We start from the raw sequence: 20,046 nt of genomic DNA on the forward strand, positions 1-20,046 counted from the left end.
AGGGAGGAGAGTAAGAAGTATCTACTCATAGTTGGTTTACTTTTCTTGTTCATTGATTGCTTCTCACATGTGCTTTGATGGGGTAGAGGGTGGGGGCTCAAGCCAAGCCACTGACCCATTGCTCAAGCCAGTGACCTCAGGCTCCAGCCAGCAACCTTGGGCTCAAGCCAGCAACCTTTGGGCTCAAGCCAACAAGTTCTTGCTCAAGTGTGACCTCGGGCAACCTCAGTGTTCCAGGTCGATGCTCTATCCACTGTACTACCACCAGTCAGTCTCGCCGTTTCTTTGGGTCAGGATTCTAGACACAGTTTAGCTGTATCTTCTGCTTCAGGATTTCACAAGGAATCATAGAAGGTGTCAGCCAGGTCCAGAATTTCATCTGGCTTTGACTAGGAGAGAATCTTCTTTCAGGCTTGCATGGTTATTGATGGCCTATTGGGTAGAGGGAATAAGTTTCTTGCTGTTAGCCAGAGGCTGCCCTTAGTTCCTCGCCACATGAGCTTCTCCTCCATCATGGCTGCTTGCTCCCTCAGAGTCTGCAAAGGACAGTCTCCTAGCAAGAAGGGCATTTAATCTGATATAACAAGGTCAGGGAAGTGACATTCTCACGTTTGTCATAATATGTTGATTAGGAGCAAATCATAAGGGTGGTCCACACCCCAGAGAGGGGTGTGACACAGCGTAGGTACCAGCCGGCAGGAATTATTGGAACTTATTTTACAGTTTTCTGCCACACTTGTCCATGAAATGAGAATTAGTGACTCTTGCATGGTTTATGGCCCTGATCGGATAGAAATTTGCAGCTTGATTTTCAAAGGGAAAAAAAAAAATTTAATTCAAAGTGTATTTCAAAAAATAAATTTAATGGGTTGATAAAAATTGGTAGTGAAGGGGGGAGGAAAATGGGGAACTGATATAGGATTGCCAAGTATATATACATTTTAAAAAAGCTAAAAAAAGTATTATTTAAAAAAATATAGAATAGCCTGACCTGGTGGTAGAGCAGTGGATAGAGCATTGACCCAGGATGCTGAGGACCCAGATTCAAAACCTGAATTTGCTGGCTTCGTGTGGGCTCACCAGCTTGAGCACAGGGTCAATGGCTTGAGCATGGGATCTTAGACATGACCTTATGGTCGCTGGCTTGAGCCCAAAGGTTGCTGGCTTAAAGCTCAAGGTCACTTGCTTGAGCCAAGGGGTCACTGACTCGTGTGGAGTTCTTCATTCAGGGCACATAAGGGAAAGCAATCAGTGAACAGCTAAGATGTCGCAACTATGAGTTGATGCTTTTCATCTCTCTTTCTTCCTGTCTGTTCCTTTCTGTCCTTCTCTGTCTAAAAAGAAAACAACAAACAAAAAAACAAAAAAACACCTCAAATGGTTAAACACTGAAAGAAAAGAGTAAAAATCTCAGAATCAAGAATTTTCCTTTTTTAAATGAACATATTTTTTATGTAAAATTTAAATTTTTAGATTTTTAAACTACAGACCAGCCTTTCACCATTTCTCAAAATGACATTTGAAAATATAAAATAAGGTTGATTTCTTTTAATAACTTAAGGTGTATCACATGCCTTAACTCCTAAAACATTGTCTAGATTTACAACTTAAATATGAAGTAAAATGAATCTTTTTATTTATGGAAGTGAACAGAGGCCATTACAGGAAGCAGATGGAGCAGACGGCATTAGATGCCAAAAAGAAATGAGCAGAAAGTAGGGCACTCAGCTTGGCTCTGAGGTCTTTGGCCATCAAGTTTCCTTATGTAGATGACAAGTTTGGATGAGAGAACATGTAACTCTAAATGAAGAGAGGTTATTTTTTTTTCCTTGGACTTGAATGCAATCAGAATGTAGCCATGAGTTCTCTGAAGAACTCTTATCTTCCTAATGGTTTTCCAGAATATTGAGCAGTGCTTTTTAATCAGAGATTTCTCAATATTTAGAGAAGAATCAATATTTTTCAGAGGTCTTCCATATCCTTCTTGATATCCGTTTAATCACTGTAATCATTGTATTTCTCTTGATGGATCCATGGTGGGTTCAAGGGAGGAAGGCTGGGTTGGTACTGAGGAAGAATATTTTGTCTAAGGTGCGTGTGCTTTCTGATGATCTTACGCCATACAAAGCAGAACCTCGATGATTTAAATGGAGGCGTCAGAGAGACATATTGAGTGTTCTTGGTGGTTATCATTTCTACTGTTGTTATGATCTCTGATAATCTCTGAAAATAAACTTTTTTGAGTGGCTGAGTTCCAGATGTGTCCTTTGATAAGCTCAACTATTCATGATAGAAAAGAAATACTTGAGTAAAACATGTAATTTTTACAGGAATTTAGAAGTTAGAGGAAAAAATGGAATTCCCTTTGTTATGTTTCTATGTGAGTGAAAAACAGATTGGGTAATGCTAATAAAAATGTGTAAAGACTTGATATTGTGTTCATCATTAATTTCTTTGCAGTTCAAATATGCAAAGAAGTACAGTTAATGGAACGTGATCTAGATCAGTAAATTCATCAACGTTTGTATATTAACTGTCCTAAGAGACCTTAATGTAGCAGAACAATAGAGATTTTGGAACTGAAGTCAATTTTTTTTTTAGAAGCTCATGAAAACATGATCAAGATGTATAATATTACAAAGGGTGCAGAAGATTTTTTTTATTGTAAAGCAGAGTTATGTATTCCAGCTTAATCTTCTGTGAGCAGCTGTAGAAAGTTAATTTATTACAAACTCCCAGAATTAGTTTAATATAAGTAGTCAAAGGACCACACTCTGAGAGACCTCGTCTTAGAGAAATACAGACTTAAATTAGTTGCGAGTAAATTCTTTGGTTGCAGGCCTCTCAGTAACCAGGGTTTCTACAATTTATTTTAAAAACCATCATTTATTGAGTGCTACTTTGCTTGGTATTTTTTATATATTTACATATAATTGCAGCTCACTATCACTGTCCACAAAATATAATATTGTATCTGATTTAGAACTGAACACACTTAAGCTAAGAGAGGTTAAGTTAATTTTGCATGGCCACGGAGTTATTAAGTGATAAAATTGTGATTCAAAATTAGTTCTGACAGATTTCACACAGTATCCTTCCTCTGTACTATGATGCCTCCCAGAATGCCTCTCTTATTAACTAATATTAATGCATTGGGAGTCATTAGCAGAGGGGATGGTAAAAACAAACCTATAAAGACCATTTAACCCTAAATAAATGAAGCTTTCTTCCATATCCCCTCTGCTGAGGTAATCTTTTATCAGTCATTGATAAATTCTATTTTGCTCATTAAATGAAAGTTTATTAGTTGTTAACTATATACCAAACATTGTTACAGATACTTGACAGGCCAGTAAGTTGTGCCTTCTGGAACCTTCCATATTTCTAGCCACTCTGTTCTAGAAAGCCACCATCCAGATCACCGAATTCCCATTTTTAGTGCCTAGGATAATATGCAAAACCACATAGGCATTATGGCAATGACTAGCAGGGAACATTTTCTCATTTTGAAAAGTGACACAGAAACTCTGTTACTTCTAAATACAAAATTCATCTTAAATCTGTACAGCTTTCTTGACTTTACTTCCAGTTGTTCTAAGACACGATAACGACTTATGTGAATTAAAACAATTAAGTTCTATCACATTATCTCTGATTTTATTTCTGCTCTGTCCAACTCATTTCCAACGGAGTAGCATACTGAATTAACTTGTTACCTTTCCTAAACCTAAGTTCACTGTGGGTAGGCCACTCCTTCAATCCCTTCAAGGGTTTCCCAATGCTCTTAGTATGTGACTTGTGCCTCTGACAGTGGCCTGCCATGCCCTGTATAATCGAGGACCTGACTGACTCTTCAAACTCGCTACAAATCAGGCTCTCCACTGCTCAAGATGATTCAGTCCTCTTGGCTTCTTTATTGATGATGATGTCAAACCACGCCAATTCCTGTTTTCAGGGCTTTGGACCTATTTCCTCTGCCTCTAGGGCACTCTTCCCCCAGCGGGCCCATGTTCCCAATGCAGGCTTCACTTCAGTATTCATGGAGACTGGCACCACATCTATCGCATAGAAGAGACTCAATATGTGTAGGGTAAAAGAATGACAGTTGAAGCTGAAAATTGTTACTGTAAATCTATACTCATCACAACATGATACCATAGTGCTTTCTGAGATGAATAAAAATGCAAACTGCCTCCAGGTTACCTATTAATCATTATACAGGAAACGTTAGACATTTTCCAAAAATGCTACTTCAAGGTGAAAATATATAAATACATAAATAAATAAGTAGATAAAAAAGGAATTAAAACTAAACTGACAGTCTTGGCCTAAATATTTCCTTTTTTAAACATTTCTAACACACTTTCCTGGGTTATTCAAATTGCAATTTATTCACCGACTCACTCCCTCACCTTTTCAGGAGTACATTTGTTTTTATCTTAAAAAGAAAAGCTTAAAAGAGGATTTATTCTGATACCAAGGATTTTAAAATGGAGTAGAAAATCTATGATGGCCAAAAATAAGTCAAAGTACAAAGTTGAGAGGGGACTGTACTCGGCGAGAGATCTATCGACAAAATGCTTTGGGACATCAGAAAGGGGAGAAAGACACTCTACAGAAGAGATGGGGGTTAGCTTTATAATCTGACCTCAAAAGACAAAGAACTCAAAAAGCAAAGATGAATATATCCCAAGTAGAGGGGCACCATGAAGAAAGCATACAAGGAAAGAAGTCTGGGTGCGTTTGGCTTTTCTAGACCATAAGAGTTTAAGGGAAATAGTGAAAAATATAAACAGGTGATAATTAAATTTGGTTATACACAGTCCTGATAAACATGACAAGAAATTAGATCTTCATTTTCTAATTCCTTTGTAAAGAGTCATTATTTTTAAGCAAGGAATGGAATTACCAAAGCTCTGATTGAAGGAGAAAAACCTGGATAATCTGTTTTAATTAAAAAAAAATTATTTTGTCATTATTTTTCACTGAAATATAATTCACATGCTATAATATTTACCAATTTTAATATGTACAATTTTGGTTGGTTTGGGTGTATTCTCAACCACTATCACATTCCAAAACATTCTGTCAACATAAACCTAAACACCATGCCCATTAAGCAGTCAATCCTCATTAATCTCCTCTTCTCAGCTCCTGATGAACATTAATCCACTTTCTGTCTCTATAAATTTGCCTATTCTGGACATGTCATATAAATGAAATCACATTAGATGTGACCTTTTGTGACTGGTTTCTTTCTCTTACTATAATGTTTTGAAAGTTTATTTACAATGTACCATGTTTCGTTAACTTTACTGCTTTTTATGGCTAATTTCCATTGTATGGATATAGTACAGTTAAATTATTTATTCCTCCATTGATGAACATTTGGGTTTGTTCTACTTTTAGGCCATTGTGAATAGTATGGCTCTGAGCTTTTGTACACAAGTTTTGCATAAACATATGCTCCCAGTTGTCTCAGATGTAGACTTACAAGTATGTTTTGGTCACTACATAGAATTAGGATGGACCGCCATTCAAAGTTTGATTGGCATATGGAAACTGATCATGCCATACACATGCCAGCACAGGATGAAAACTTGTAGTACAATGAGACTTTCTGCAAAGAGCAGGGTAGGCCTCCCAAGCTGGTCCAAAAACCGCCTTTGGGAGAAAGAATAATTTCCTTGGAGAGAAAGAAAGGAAACTTTTTTATCTCTGGTTTGGGGTGTTTAATGTGATTAGGAGGTGGATCCAACATGATTGTTCCTACAGAATGAAAGGAGGTTGGGTTGATTTTCAAACAGTGGCAAAGAGGGAAAACCCAGGCTTTCTTATACGTTTGCCCAGATGTGGGGTACAAGAGGAACAGACAGGGGTGATAGACACTAAAAGCTGTCAGCAGTCAAACATCAATAAATGGCCTGACCTGTGGTGTCACAGTGGATAAAGCATCAACCTGGAATACTGAGGTCGCTGGTTTGAAACCCTAAGCTTGACTGGTCAAGGGACATATGGGAGTTGATGCTTCCTTCTCCTCCCCTTCTCTCTCCCTTCTCACTCTCTCTCTCTCTCATTCTCTCTCTCTCTCTCTCCCTTTCTCTAAAATGAATAAATAAAATCTTTAAAAAAATCAATAAATGGAGTCAGACTCTTTATTACAGGGGAGAGTTGTGGTATAATATTAATTCTATCTTTAGTTTTTTGTTTTTTTTATGTTTAGTTTTTGAAGAACTGTCAAACTGCTTCCCACAGTGGCTGTACCATTCAACATTACCACCAGTGATGTAGGAAGGTTACAATTGCTCCTCGTCCTCTACACAACAGTTCTTCTTGTGCATTATCATTATTATCATCATTGTAGTCATCACCCTAGTACTATTAAGTTATATTGTGATTTTACAAAACGGCAATGAGATACCACCTCACACCTGTTCGATTAGCTGTTATTAGCAAGTCAGGTAACAGCAAATGTTGGAGAGGCTGTGGAGAAAAAGGAACCCTCATCCACTGTTGGTGGGAATGTAAAGTAGTACAACCATTATGGAAGAAAGTATGGTGGTTCCTCAAAAAACTGAAAATAGAACTACCTTATGACCCAGCAATCCCTCTACTGGGTATATATCCCAAAAACTCAGAAACATTGATACGTAAAGACACATGCAGCCCCATGTTTATTGCAGCATTGTTCACAGTGGCCAGGACATGGAAACAACCAAAAAGCCCATCAATAGATGACTGGATAAAGAAGATGTGGCACATATACACTATGGAATACTACTCAGCCATAAGAAATGATGACATCGGAACATTTACAGCAAAATGGTGGGATCTTGATAACATGATACGAAGCGAAATAAGTAAATCAGAAAAAACCAGGAACTGTATTATTCCATACGTAGGTGGGACATAATAGTGAAACTAAGAGACATTGATAAGAGTGTGGTGGTTACGGGGGGGGAGGGGGGAATGGGAGAGGGATAGGGGGTGGGGAGGGGCACAAAGAAAACAAGATAGAAGGTGACAGAGGACAATCTGACTTTGGGTGGTGGGTATGCAACATAATTGAACGACAAGATAACCTGGACTTGTTATCTTTGAATATATGTATCCTGATTTATTGATGTCACCCCATTAAAAAAATAAAATTATATAAAAAAAAAAAAAAAGTTATATTGTGATTTTGATTTAAATTTTTTCTATGTGTTATTGGGTTTTTCTTTTTTTTTCTTTTTCTTTTTTTTTGCAAATCATCTATGAAGAACTGTCTCTTCAAAGACTTTGCCAATTTTTAAATTAGGTTATTTGTCTTTTTTATTATGGAGTGACAACGGTTCATTATATATTCTGAATACAAGATCCTTATCAGCTAGTGATATGATTTGGAGATATTTTCTCCTATTCTGTGAGTTGCCTCTTCATTTTCTTGTAATGTCCATGATGCAAAATAAGTGTAAGATTTTGGTAAAGTTTAATTAATTTATTTTTTTTCCTGTGGTTCATTTTCTTTTGTTGTTATATCCAAAAAGCTGTTCCATATTCAAAGATCACTAAGATTTACACTTCTGTTTTGTTCTAAAAATTTTAACTATTGTATTAGCTCTTAACTTTTGTTCTTTTATATATTTTGAATTTACTTTTATATATGGTTTGATTTAGGGGGCCAAATTCATTATTTTCTATATGGATCTCCTAAACCTGAGTAATTTTGATATTATTCACAAGGATTATATTCTCAATTTACAAAGTGCTGTTATTCCTATGACAGTCCCATAGAATATAATTGATCCTTTAAGGTCTGCCAATGAAAGTCACTTATAAAGAATTTTATTATATTTATTTTTATCACTCAGAACTGTCACATTTTTAGACTACTTAGATTTCTCTATGGTACAATAATGAGAGTGGATGGATAAGTAGCTTTGTTTTCTAAGGCACTTTCTACCATGAAACTATGTTTGTTATTTCATGAATTACTGTTTGCAGCAGTGATTGCAGAGAATAACATTCCATATATTGAAGTGTAGATGATGACTAGTTAGCTCGACTCACTTTCAACTAACTAAGTCATTGATGGACACTGTTCAGCCTCAAGATATGCACAATTTAAATTCTTGTTGAAACAAATTTGGAAATAACTATAAGCCAAGGATCTATAGAGTTGCTCTGGAATACTCCAAATCATGACTATTCTATCCGCAATTGCCATCCCATTTTTCACAAGAGTGATTTCTTTAATCTCTACTCCTCTCTGCCATGGAGTCAGACCCTGCTTAAAATCAGAAGAGTTGGTCACATAGCATATCCAAAGTCTCTGAGCAAGTATTCTTCTTCATATTCCCTCTGGATCCCAAAGATTATAGTCAGGAAGGCAAAATAAATGTTCCCTAACTTATTATCTGTGTGATTAGGTTACTTAGTCACACCGAGTGTGTCCTTGTCTGTAAAAAAAGCAATACCACTTTCCTTGTAGAGTGAGCATAGAGTGACAAGGAGATGAACCATGGTGCAAAGCAGCTAACCCAATAACTGGCACTCAGAACACATTAGCTAGTGTTAAAATCACATTGTTATAAAGATAATATATACTTCTTATTTTATTAGCACTTTCAAGAACAAATTAACCATTAAAGCTTTCTGAAATGCTGTTAACCAAAAATATTGGCAGTTCAAATATCCATGCTAATAAAGCAGAACTAGTTTCTCTGCTCTTTTTGTTTCTACTGATTAGCTCTCTGGTCTTTAGATGTTAGGAGTCAGGGAAAAAATAAAAGGCACGTGTAACTCTGTAAATTTTGTGTTTATTATGTCCTTCTAATAAAATAATGACCACAAATTTAGAAGGGTACTATGAGTTTTGTGTGTACTTAAAATTTACCATCTAGAAAGGTATATTATTTCCTGGAGGGGAAAGCACACGTGTCAGGATTTCAGTTACTTAATTTCTTTCTTTCTTTCTTTCTTTCTTTCTTTCTTTCTTTCTTTCTTTCTTTCTTTCTTTCTTTCTTTCTTTCTTTCTTTCTTTCTTTCTTTCTTTCTTTTTCTTCCCTTCTTCCCTCCCTTCTTTCTTTCTTTTTTGTCTTTTATTTTATTTTTTGAGAACAAGAGAAAGAGGTTCATTAAAGGAAAAAGTTGGAAGCATCAACCTTTAGTTGTGTCACTTTAGTTGTTTATTGATTGCTTCTCATACATGCCTTAACTGGGAGGCTCAGTCTGAGCCAATGACCCCTTGCTCAAGTCAGTGACCTGGGACTCAAACCAGTGACCTTGGGATCATGTCAATGATTCTGTGCTTAAGCGGGCAACCCCATGCTCAAGCTGGCGAGCTTGCACTCAAACCAGTGACCTCAGGGACCTCAGCATCCTAGGTTGACTCTATCCACTGTGCCACCACTAGTCAGACTACAGCATGCTCTTTTTTCTCACTCTCATCAAAGACTCTTATCTCACTGAGCTAGGGAAATACTTCCTGCATGGATGTCAGCACCCTACAACAAACAGCTGAGCCTTTTCTCCATTATTCAGAGATTGCTAATCCAGTCTGAACTGGGAATCCTTGGGATCTTAATAACACTGAAATGTTTGGTTACTCCCAACAAAGCTACATGAATTCATCGTTGGCCTTCTTTCCTCCGTTTGATGCTAAGGGAACACATACCTTCAACTCCAAGAATGAAAAGAAACATTTGGACAGGGCAGATTAAAGGCACCAGCATCAACCCATTCTTCTGGCTCTTAGTCTGAATTACCCTATTCATTCAGTAGCCAATGTTGAAAAGTGATTATCTTTCTACTAACTTGCTTTGAAATAGTAGGAGGTTATAAATATTCTCATGGGTGTGAAAAAACTTGGGAAATATAAAAGAAAGAAAGAAAAAGAGTGGGTCTCTTCTGATTCCAATAATTAAATATATCACATGGTCTTACCATTTAAGCATTTAAGGTGCCTCAGTTTCCTCACTGAATTAATTAAGAAAAGTCAGTAGTAAACTTATAAGGTCTCTTGTAACTCTAAATTCTGTATGTGAGTAATTAAGGAGAAATATACTTCATCTTTGCATAAAGCTTATTAGATGAAATGACATCAGTGTATACTCTTGGCCAGTAAACAGCAACTAAGGGAAACAATAATCAGTGGTGAGCAATGATTTTCAAGAAATCAAGAAATGTTCATTGATATAGATGACAGGAAGTGTCTAAATAAAGTTCAAGATAAAGGAATGTTAATGAACTAAAAAGAGGGCTTTCGGTAATGTATTCAAGAGAAAATGCTAGGCTCCAGGTGTTCTGCCTTGCCCATCTCACAAACTGAAATGCCTCTATAGATTTTCTGGTTTAACTACAGTGAAAATATTCCAGAATAGACTTGGATTAATACCACTACACTCAATCACACTAAATAATCTGAAATTTGGAGGCATTCTAAATGTCTTTTAATCCATGGACAAAAATATCAGTGTGGAGATCTTGAAGACAATTTTTTTCTAAACCAGTATGTCAGATAATTCTACTCTGAGTAATTTGTTATAGAAATGGTAAACGTTAACTTTTTCCTGAACTTTTGAAATCAACCACACAGAATTTAACACTTTATTATGTCTGAGCATGATTTGCATGTGTGTATTGTCAACATTTACATTTGGAGATTCCTTGAGGGCAGCAAACAAACTCAATTCTACACTTATTCTCCCCAGAACCTAGCCCCAGTCTGCTTGAAGGAGTATTATTCCAAAAACTATTATTGATTCTCTCTCACTAATCTGGAGTTAAGAAACCAGTCAAGACAAACAAGGGACATTAGGGGGAAAACTATTTCAAATGTGCTGATTTCCTGAATTCTCCCTCTATCCTAAACCATTGTCTAGATTATTCTGATGGATTCTTTGGCTAAAACATTATCCTGGCAACCCTGCTTTCCCACTCTCACAGTACCCTGTGCTCTGTCTCAGCATAATGGCCCCCTTAAAGAAGAGTGGCAAGAAGAAGGAGGGCTGTTCTGCCATCAGTGAGGCAGTGATCAGAGAAAACACCATCAACATCCACAAGAGCATCCATGGACTGAGTGTCAAGAAGTATGCCCCTCAGGCACTGAGAGAGATCTGCAAACTTGCTATGAAGGAGATGGGAACTCCAGATGTACACATTGGCACTAAGCTCACCAAAGTTGTCTGGACCAAAAAAATAAGAAATGCCCCATATGGTATCGGGGTATGGCTGTCCAGAAAACAAAATGAGGATGAAGGTTCACCAAACAAGCTCTATACATTGGACACTTATATATCTGTCACCACTTTAAAATATTTACCAACAGTTAATGTGGATGAGAACTAACTGCTAATAGTTAAATAAAGTAATAAAACTGCAAAAAAAAATCTTATCTTTATTCACACCAAAAAATTTGCTTTATTTTCGATACTAATATTGTTTCTTCCACCACTGTGACATGGTGCAAAATTGTTATTCAATTATTTCCTTTTTTACTAAAATGTATATTCATCCTCTTGCAATACATAAAGTACCACCAATAACATTATTATTCATATCATCTACCTCAATTCTTCCCGAAGACAAGTAACATTTACAAAAGATCTCATCCACAGAGTTGATGACAGTTCACAGACTATCAAAATGTAATATTCTTTCTTGTTTTTAAATTTTTCCACTGATTTGAGGGGAAGAAGAGAGAGAGAAGCATCACCTTATTGTTCCACTCAGTTGTGCAATCATTGGTTGCTTCTTATATGTTCCCCAACTGGGGATCAAACTGGCAACCTTGGGGCACTGGGAAAATACTCTATTCATTGAGCAACCTGGCCAGGTCTTCAAAATATAGTTTTCTTTCTACTGGATAACATTGTATGTATGAGATGATACAGGTGGAGAGTTATATATATGTTGTATGATTTTTGGAAAGTCATTTGACCTGTTATTTCATGGTTCTCATCCATCAAATGAGGATTATAAAACCTTATTTATTATTCCTAGTGGTTGTGGTTGAGGTGAGAAATAGGTAACATTCCATGGAAACTGTATAACACTGAGAAATGCCTACTAGTAATATAAATTATTTGTCATACTTGATTGTTTAGTGTATATGACTTTGCCTCTTTAATATCATGGTGGTAAAAAAATTCTTCAAGTCGATAGTATAGTGTTAGACAACTGTGGGTATGATAGCTCATTTGATTACCTGTGAACTGTATAAACTCGGGTAATTTGTTTAATTTCCCTGAGCCTGTTTTCTCATCTGTAAAATGGGCATAAGAATGACTGGGTATTCTGGAGGTGTGACAGACCTTGATAATGCATGCAACTCACTTAGCCTGATGTAGCATAAGGACTGGAACATTAGCTCTTACTACTGACTTGGAAGGCAAGTGGGAATAGCGAGGTTTGATATAAACTTCTTTATACAGCAAACTTGAAGAACAGGAGTGACAATGTTTTCAATTAATGGAATGCCCTTGCTATATCCACATCTTGGGGTTAAAGAAAGTGCTACTTATAATTCAACTATATAGTCTTTCCAGGCATTGGTCCAAGGTCATAAAATGCAAGAATCAAGAGAATTTGAGTGTCATTTACTAGGACGTGTCTGTTTTAGGATCCCAGTCAACCTTAGAACATCAGGTTCTCCCTTGTCCATTTCAAACACTGCAGAAATATAAGAAGAAAGAGAATTCAACACTATCAAATCAAATAGCCCCAAATAAATCCCTTTCTTTATATCCCTTCTCATCCTACTGAAAGGGTCCATTCTATATCACCATTTTGGGTTTTATGAGGCTTGCATAAAACAGAGAAACAAACAAACAAAAAAAACAAACAAAACACAGGTGGCAATAGTTTATTGGAAGGCAAAGGTGCAAACCAGGGACCTCTTTAATCTAGTTCATTGTCTCATGGCTGACTATTACCATCCATGCCAATTAGAGCAAGATAAATGTCTTTTCATGTGGTAAGAACTGAGAGATGGGTGCTCATTTATTACAAGTCATTTGTGTCCATAATTTGTCTGAGGTTTTTTTAAGCTATTATTTCACTCAGGGTAAAAACCTTCAACAACAGAAAGAGGTATTCCTGATACTGACACAAATTAACATGTGAAATATGGGTCAGCATGCATCTCCGACTCCTCTTCCATTGCCCATTAGCAAACTGGAGATTGCATTACCCAGCACAGCTCCCTGAAGGTCTAAGAGAAAAACGATGTGGGTGAACCACAGAGAAATATTAGAGAGAGGGCGATGAGAAAGGGAGCTGGAGGGAGGTGCAGAGAGCAGAGTAGCAGGAAGGAGATGTGCATTCGACAGAGAATTATGCTTCAATTTTAATCTTTCCACCTACTCTCCTTATGGTCTCTCCATGTGGCTCATTTTTGCTCTGAGTTTTAAGTTAAGTAACTTAAAATTTTACATTTTGTTTTATGAAGGGACATAAAGTGAGATGCCTGTAGAAGGACTCAGAGGTCAGATTTGGGCTATTGGTCATCACATCCGCTGACAGGCCTTTTGACATATCTATGTTGTCTAGGGTGCTACCCCTGCATCCTGATTCCATTGAAGGTCTTTGCCTGTTTCCAGGCATTGAAATGGCAGTTCAGGACCTAGGTGCTTTAGAATTCCAATGGGTTTGCTCTCTCTTAAAAGAGTTATCATCCTGGAGCAAGTAGCCTGTCTTTTATCAAAAGAGGAGACATTCAAAGCACAGAAAGGTTGAAAGAAACAAGCTCTTAGAATTGCAAACCTTTTTAGTTGGAAAGACATGGCAGCTCTTTTTCTTCCTTTCTTTTCTTTGGTTCTGGGATGTGTACTAGAGCAGTGTTTCCCAACCCCTGGGCCGCGGATCGATACCAGTTCATGGGCCATTTGGTACCAGTCCACAGAGAAAGAATAAATAACTTACATTATTTCTGTTTTATTTATATTTGTCTGAATCATGTTTTCTTTTTTAAAAAATGACCAGATTCCCTCTGTTACATCCGTCTAAGACTCGCTCTTGACGCTTGTCTCGGTCACGTGATACATTTATCCGTCCCACCCTAAAGGCCAGTCTGTGAAAATATTTTCTGACATTAAACTGGTCCGTGGCCCAAAAAAGGTTGGGGACAACTGTACTAGAGAATTTACGTGGATAAATTTTTGTCAGCATATTTTGATTTGAGCCATTCATTTTTTTAACCTAGTGCAGTTGTAAAAGGCCAACAAATTAAACCCATATATTTCTGAAAGTTATATATGTGATTATATTGTGTGTATAATCATATTTGTGAGTCTATACACATATAAAATTGTGAGCATGTGTGAATGTTGAATGCAACTGTGCAAGTATGTGAGAGTGTCTGTGTACATATTCAGGTATATATGAGTGTGTGTGGTACTCGTGTGTGTGTGTGTGTGTGTGTATCTGATCTGATCTGGGGTTATAATACATCCACTTACTGACTGTCTTCTCTCAGCTTGAATGCAAGATGACATAAAGTATTGATAATGCCTTGTAAAATCTACAGTGCTATCCAATTCTATTTTATTATTACAGATAGCTCCTTTATGATAAACAATTTCCAAGCTTTAAGAATGGAACAAAACCGTGAGTCATTCATCATACTTTCTGAACTTGTGTGTGTGTGTGTGTGTGCATATACACACATACACATATATGGTCTGCAAATCCAGTATGGGTGTAGATCAGAACTTTTGCATATTTTGTTTTTTTCTAATTCTTAAGTTTTCTTTCCCAATAATTCTCAAAAGGTGTCTTTAATTCCATTAAAAATAAGCTCCTTGGACTATTTTTTAAATCTTCTTCCTCCCTCTCCCTCAGATCGGTTGGCATCATTAACAGTAGGCATTCTTGGTAAGAAGTCCCCATTATAATTCTGCAGTTTGGGAGCAACATATACCTCCCTGTGCAGAAAACTGAACCAGTGTGGGTTCTGCCTATAAGAAAGTGTTTCAAAGAGGGTGGTTCTCATTTCTCAAAACATAATTAATATAGTCTTCCAGAAAGCACATCATTTCTCAGATGTCCTCTTGAATCCTAAGACAAATTAATTTTTTTTTTCTTTTTCTACAGAGACAGAGAGAGAGTCAGAGAGAGGGATAGACAGGGACAGACAGGAGAGGAGAGAGATGAGAAGCATCAATCATCAGTTTTTCATTGTGGCACTTTAGTTGTTCATTGATTGCTTTCTCATATGTGCCTTGACAGCGGGCCTTCAGCAGACTGAGTAACCCCTTGCTCGAGCCAGCGACCTTGGGTCCAAGCTGGTGAGCTTTGCTCAAACCAGATGAGCCCACGCTTAAGCTGGGGAGCTCGGGGTCTTGAATTTGAGTCCTCCTCGTCCCAGTCCGACGCTCTATCCACTGCGCCACCACCCAGTCAGGCTGAGACAAATTCCTTTTAACAACAATCTTCTTAGTGAGTTAAAACTTTTAGTTTTAATGTATCTTCCTGGAAACACCTGGTGTGATTATATCAGAGAAAGAGCTGTTCTGGGGCATGTGTAGCTCTCTCTAAAAAATTCAAAACAAACAGAAAGAGATTTTAAACAATGGAGAGGCTCCAGCTTCTTATAAGATTTAGTCTTGCTTCAAGGGTCATTAAATGCCAAAGAAAGTTCTTGTATATTTAATCAGATGGAATACTTTGGATTGAGTTGAGTCAATATTAAACCCTTTGATTTTCAAAAATGTCACACTTTGTATAAAGTGGAGGTGTTTAGAAAGAAGGTGGCAAGCTGTTCCCATACTTTCAGTTTCAGGGTGGGAAGTCTTTTATCACAAGCCTGCAGTCTTTCTTTTCACTTGAACTCCTTTTTCTTGGCTAAAGTAGAAGGTCGAGTAGTCTAATCAGCAGAGAGCAGAATCCAAGAGAACTATAACAGTGAAACGTACTCCAGTTGAGACATGATATTGACAGAGAGGCATTCATTTTTATTTTTTTTAAGTGAGAGTATAGGAGATAGAGAGACAGACTTCCGCAAGCACTCCAACTGGGATCTACCCAGCAACCCCATCTGGGAACAATGCTCAAATCCACTGAACTATTTTTAGCGCCTGGGGCTGACACTTGGAACAATCTGAGCTCTCCTCGGCAACCAGGGCTAATGCTCAAACCAGTTGAGCCACTGGCTGCATAAGGGGAAGAGGGAGAGAAGCAGATGGTCACTTCTCTTGTGTGCCCTGACTGGGAATCGAACCCAGGATGTCTATACACCAGGCTGGTGCTCTATCCACTGAGAAAACCAGCCAGGGCCAGCCATTCAGTTTTAAGCATGATGCTGAACTAAGTCTGTATTCCCCTGAACCTTTGATTCCTTCTTTGCTATATGCAAAGTCTTTATTAAAATCAGTGTGAGCATGTGAATACCTACAAACAGGATTTAAGAAATTTCAGATTTGAAGGATCCGATTCAACACTCTACATAGAAAGCTAGCCAGTAGGTACTTGCTTACTGACAGTCTGCCTAATCTCATGGTTTTTATATTTTTGAGATGCAGATGCTTTTGAAAATTTGATGAAACCATTTCTGGAAAAAAAGCCACATATGCACAGTATTTGGTTTTCTATAAAATGCCCAAGGAATTAAGTATCTAATAAAACCTATTGTGACTACACAGATAGAGTGAGCCACCAAGTACACCTCTCCAAACCAATTCAATTCCTTTTTCACACAAACAGAAAGCATGACCAGGAAGTCAAAGGAGTAACAGAGGCCTGGTGTGAAATGACAGGTAGCAGTGAGCCCTGTGGCAAGGAGAAGGCCGCATGACCCCTCCTACAGGAGAGTCAGAGCTCCACTCCAGCAAACTGCTGGCAGGTGGGAGAGCAGGCCCAGAGCCGGCAGAATTCCTGGTACGTCAAGAGAAAGCCAAAAAATACTTGTACAAAGTAAATAGTACAAGGATGAATGCAAGAATATATATTATCCCTGAACTTACCACAGGTGTTTTATCTACAAAAGACAAGAGAGTTCATGCAGATGTTTGTGTTGAAAAACCACTTAGTAATATAGGGAATAAAAAAAAATGTCCTGTGAAGCGTTGCTGAATATCTGTCATGTTAACCAACGTTACATGGCATACACCCAGATGATAGCTCTAGAAATGTACAGTAATTCCTGATTGTCCAGTCCACAGTCTGTGTTAGATTGCTGTTGATTTGGTGGTAGAACTGGAGAGGGACTCATGCACCTGCTGTTCTGTGAAACTTTATGGAGAAACACTTAAGAGTAAAATGGGGATTGTCTTCAACTCCCATTCTTTCCTTTCACTGCTCCATAGTGTGCTGTGTCCCTAGTAGTTGCAAATAGAGAATCTTCTGGCCAGAATCTTCATAATAGTAGTAGTACATACACAGATTATTCTACAAAAAAAGTATTGAAAATATCAATGTATTCATTTTTTGTGTGTGTGTGACAGAGACAGAGAGAGGGACAGATAGGGACAAACAGGAAGGGAGAGGGATGAGAAGCATTAATTCTTCATTGCGGCACCTTAGTTGTTCATTGACTGCTTTCTCATATGTGCCTTGACCTGGGGGCTACTGCAGACCAAGTGACTCCTTGCTCAAGCTAGCAACCTTGGATTCAAGCTTCATTCATATTATAATACTGATAGTGTATGTTTGAATTCAAGACTGCAGTTGAATTTGTCTTATTTCACTTCTGCTCTACACATTAGAACTAAAACAGTATTTGAGAATGGGATTTTTTCATGTACAAGGAATATGTGTGTGTGTGTGTGTCCGTGTGTGTGTGAGTGTGAACGTTCCCTTCATGTTTCCAGTTTATGTGAGTAAATCCATATTATTTCATCTTGTTTTCCAGAACACTTGAAGTATGTAAGGTCGCTAGCGACAACCTTCAAATGTCCATGCGGCCAAAGGTAGATTTCAATCCTTTCATTAGCTTTTCTTTTTGATCCCCTCCCACGGAGCATGCCACCCTCACCTTGTAGAGTGTGGGTTGGTGTCAGGCTGAGCGGTGGGCGGCAGGAAGCTTCTAGCTGAACTTAGAAGGCTGGGGGAAGGCAAATAAAAGAGGAACAAGATGAAGGCAGTACCTCACCCAGGGATTCCAGAACCTGGAGGGAAATTAGCATTGGAGATGTAAGTGAGGTTAGGGAAATTAAAAGGATTAGCTGGCTTACAGGGATTTATATAAAAATAAAGAGAAGATCAGTGAAAACCTTTGGGACCTGCTCCCCCTCAACAGAATTAAAGCTGGTTTTGTCCTAGATGTGTGTGCTTGTGTGTGTGTGTGTGTGTGTGTGTGTGTGTGCACGCGCGCGCGTGCACGCTTGCTTCTCTTTGCTTCTCTTGTCTTTCTGCTACTTCTGCTTTGAAAGCATTGGATCAGTAACTAACTACAAACTGTGCTTGGAGCCTGCATTTGCTCTTTCTTCCTCTGTGAGCCACCTCTGACCAGAGGCTGAAGCCTGAGTAAGCTTCCCTGCCTGATTGCTATGCTGTAATTTGCACTGTTACAATGGCAACTGACTGGAATCCAAGGAGCAGGGGGATTTAAAGCCTATATCAACTTTTTTAGATTTTTTAAAAAAATCAGAATTACAGGTACCATATTAGAAATAATTATATTTATACCCGTGGTGGCCAGATGTAGTTTTCAGAGCTGGCTCTTCTTTAGTCATAAACAAAAGGGTGAAGTTGAGGAATAATTGAGCTCTGATGTATTGTCTATTAAGTGTTAAACCACCAAAATATTAGAAAGAGGAGAGTGAGTGACAACCTGGACAACCTTCAACACTTTTAGTGCTAAACCAAGGAAGTCCCAGGGAAACCAGGGTAATGGCACAGTGGTTGTCGTATCCCAGCTCTGTCCTTTCCCTTACCTGTGACTGTCCCTTACCTGTGACTGTCCCTTATCATCATGACTGTCCATGCTCTGACCCCTTTCCTAATGGACTAGTGTCTTACTTCGCCTATGTTCTCTGTCTGGTCAGTGTTTAATCTTACCAGAGACTCTAGTAATGTAGCTCATTATTTGATATTTAGGTTTGCAAGTTTATTTCCTCCTCTCATGTTCTAATTTTTTCAGACCAATTTCACTGTAATTAGCCTCTGAAATGACCCCGAATTCTTTTTTCTTAATAATCTCCATGAAGGCCTAAGCAAGTGTAACAATCCAGCTAGGCCTTGCTCTCTCATTCATCTACTGGCCCTACGTTGACGGCATAATTATAAGAATTCAGCTTTGATTGAGGACAGAGACCAGCAATTAAATGCATCAAAACTAGATCCTTCTGTTTTAAAAAAGTGTTTTGGTAACATTTCATGGCACCAAGCAAGTGTGTGTGTGTGTGTGTATTTAGTCCAAAGGACAGGAAATGGATTTGCTAAAATGTTAATGTGTATGAAAAATGATGCTTCATCTATATGTTGACTGTGGCGGAATGGTGATAATTTAATGGTTTACTTTATAAATTAACTTAATAATATTTTAATAAATAATTTACATGAATAAAGCAAATTCATTAACCATAACTAATTTATATTATAATCCCGATGTGAAAATTTATCATAATATATTGTAATATTTTTTTAATTATTTTTTTTAGTTAATACATGGTAGGTAACATCTATAATATATATTGAGTGATAAGATTTGGGTTTTCTTCATGGGTTTTTTTCAATTTAATATTTGTACTATAAAGTGGCATTAAACCTGTCAGACCTATTAATAACTATATGTGGGGAAATTATACTGAAGTGTTTCAAGGATTCTAATAATAGCAGTCAATACCACAAATTTGATGACACAATATTTATCATAATGACATCTTAAACAAATAGACTTAAGAGAACCAACTATAGTTGAAGGTTTCAGCCAAACCTTGCTATTTCAAACCCTTGAAACTTTACAAGAAATTTTCAGTTTGGAGCAAAATGTTCAAGTCTGTTCTAGGGATTACACTATAATAAACTAAGTGTTAATTGCATGATAGAGAATGAAAAAAATTTAACAGGATGAGTTGCTCCCCAGAAGTGTGATACATTTCACTTCAACCTGAAGCTCCAGCTCCA

At 37.6% G+C, this 20,046-nt stretch overlaps 2 protein-coding genes across 2 annotated transcripts in view; both read left to right on the plus strand.

Annotated features, from left to right (window-relative positions):
• The window catches only part of LRRC4C (leucine rich repeat containing 4C), a 1,251,478-nt gene that overhangs the window by 389,539 nt on the left and 841,893 nt on the right, over window positions 1-20,046 (plus strand). The window lies entirely within an intron of this gene.
• LOC136388709 (large ribosomal subunit protein eL31-like) lies at window positions 10,954-11,331 on the plus strand. The gene has a single exon (XM_066360529.1). The coding sequence runs from the start codon at window positions 10,954-10,956 to the stop codon at window positions 11,329-11,331; it is 378 nt and encodes a 125-aa protein (XP_066216626.1).

This window comes from Saccopteryx leptura, chromosome 1 (assembly GCF_036850995.1).
Source record: "Saccopteryx leptura isolate mSacLep1 chromosome 1, mSacLep1_pri_phased_curated, whole genome shotgun sequence".
Taxonomy (NCBI): domain Eukaryota; kingdom Metazoa; phylum Chordata; class Mammalia; order Chiroptera; family Emballonuridae; genus Saccopteryx; species Saccopteryx leptura.

Coding starts and splice junctions, on each gene's coding strand:
- LOC136388709 (XM_066360529.1), top strand. CDS start 10,954: ATGGCCCCCTTAAAGAAGAGTGGCAAGAAGAAGGAGGGCTGTTCTGCC.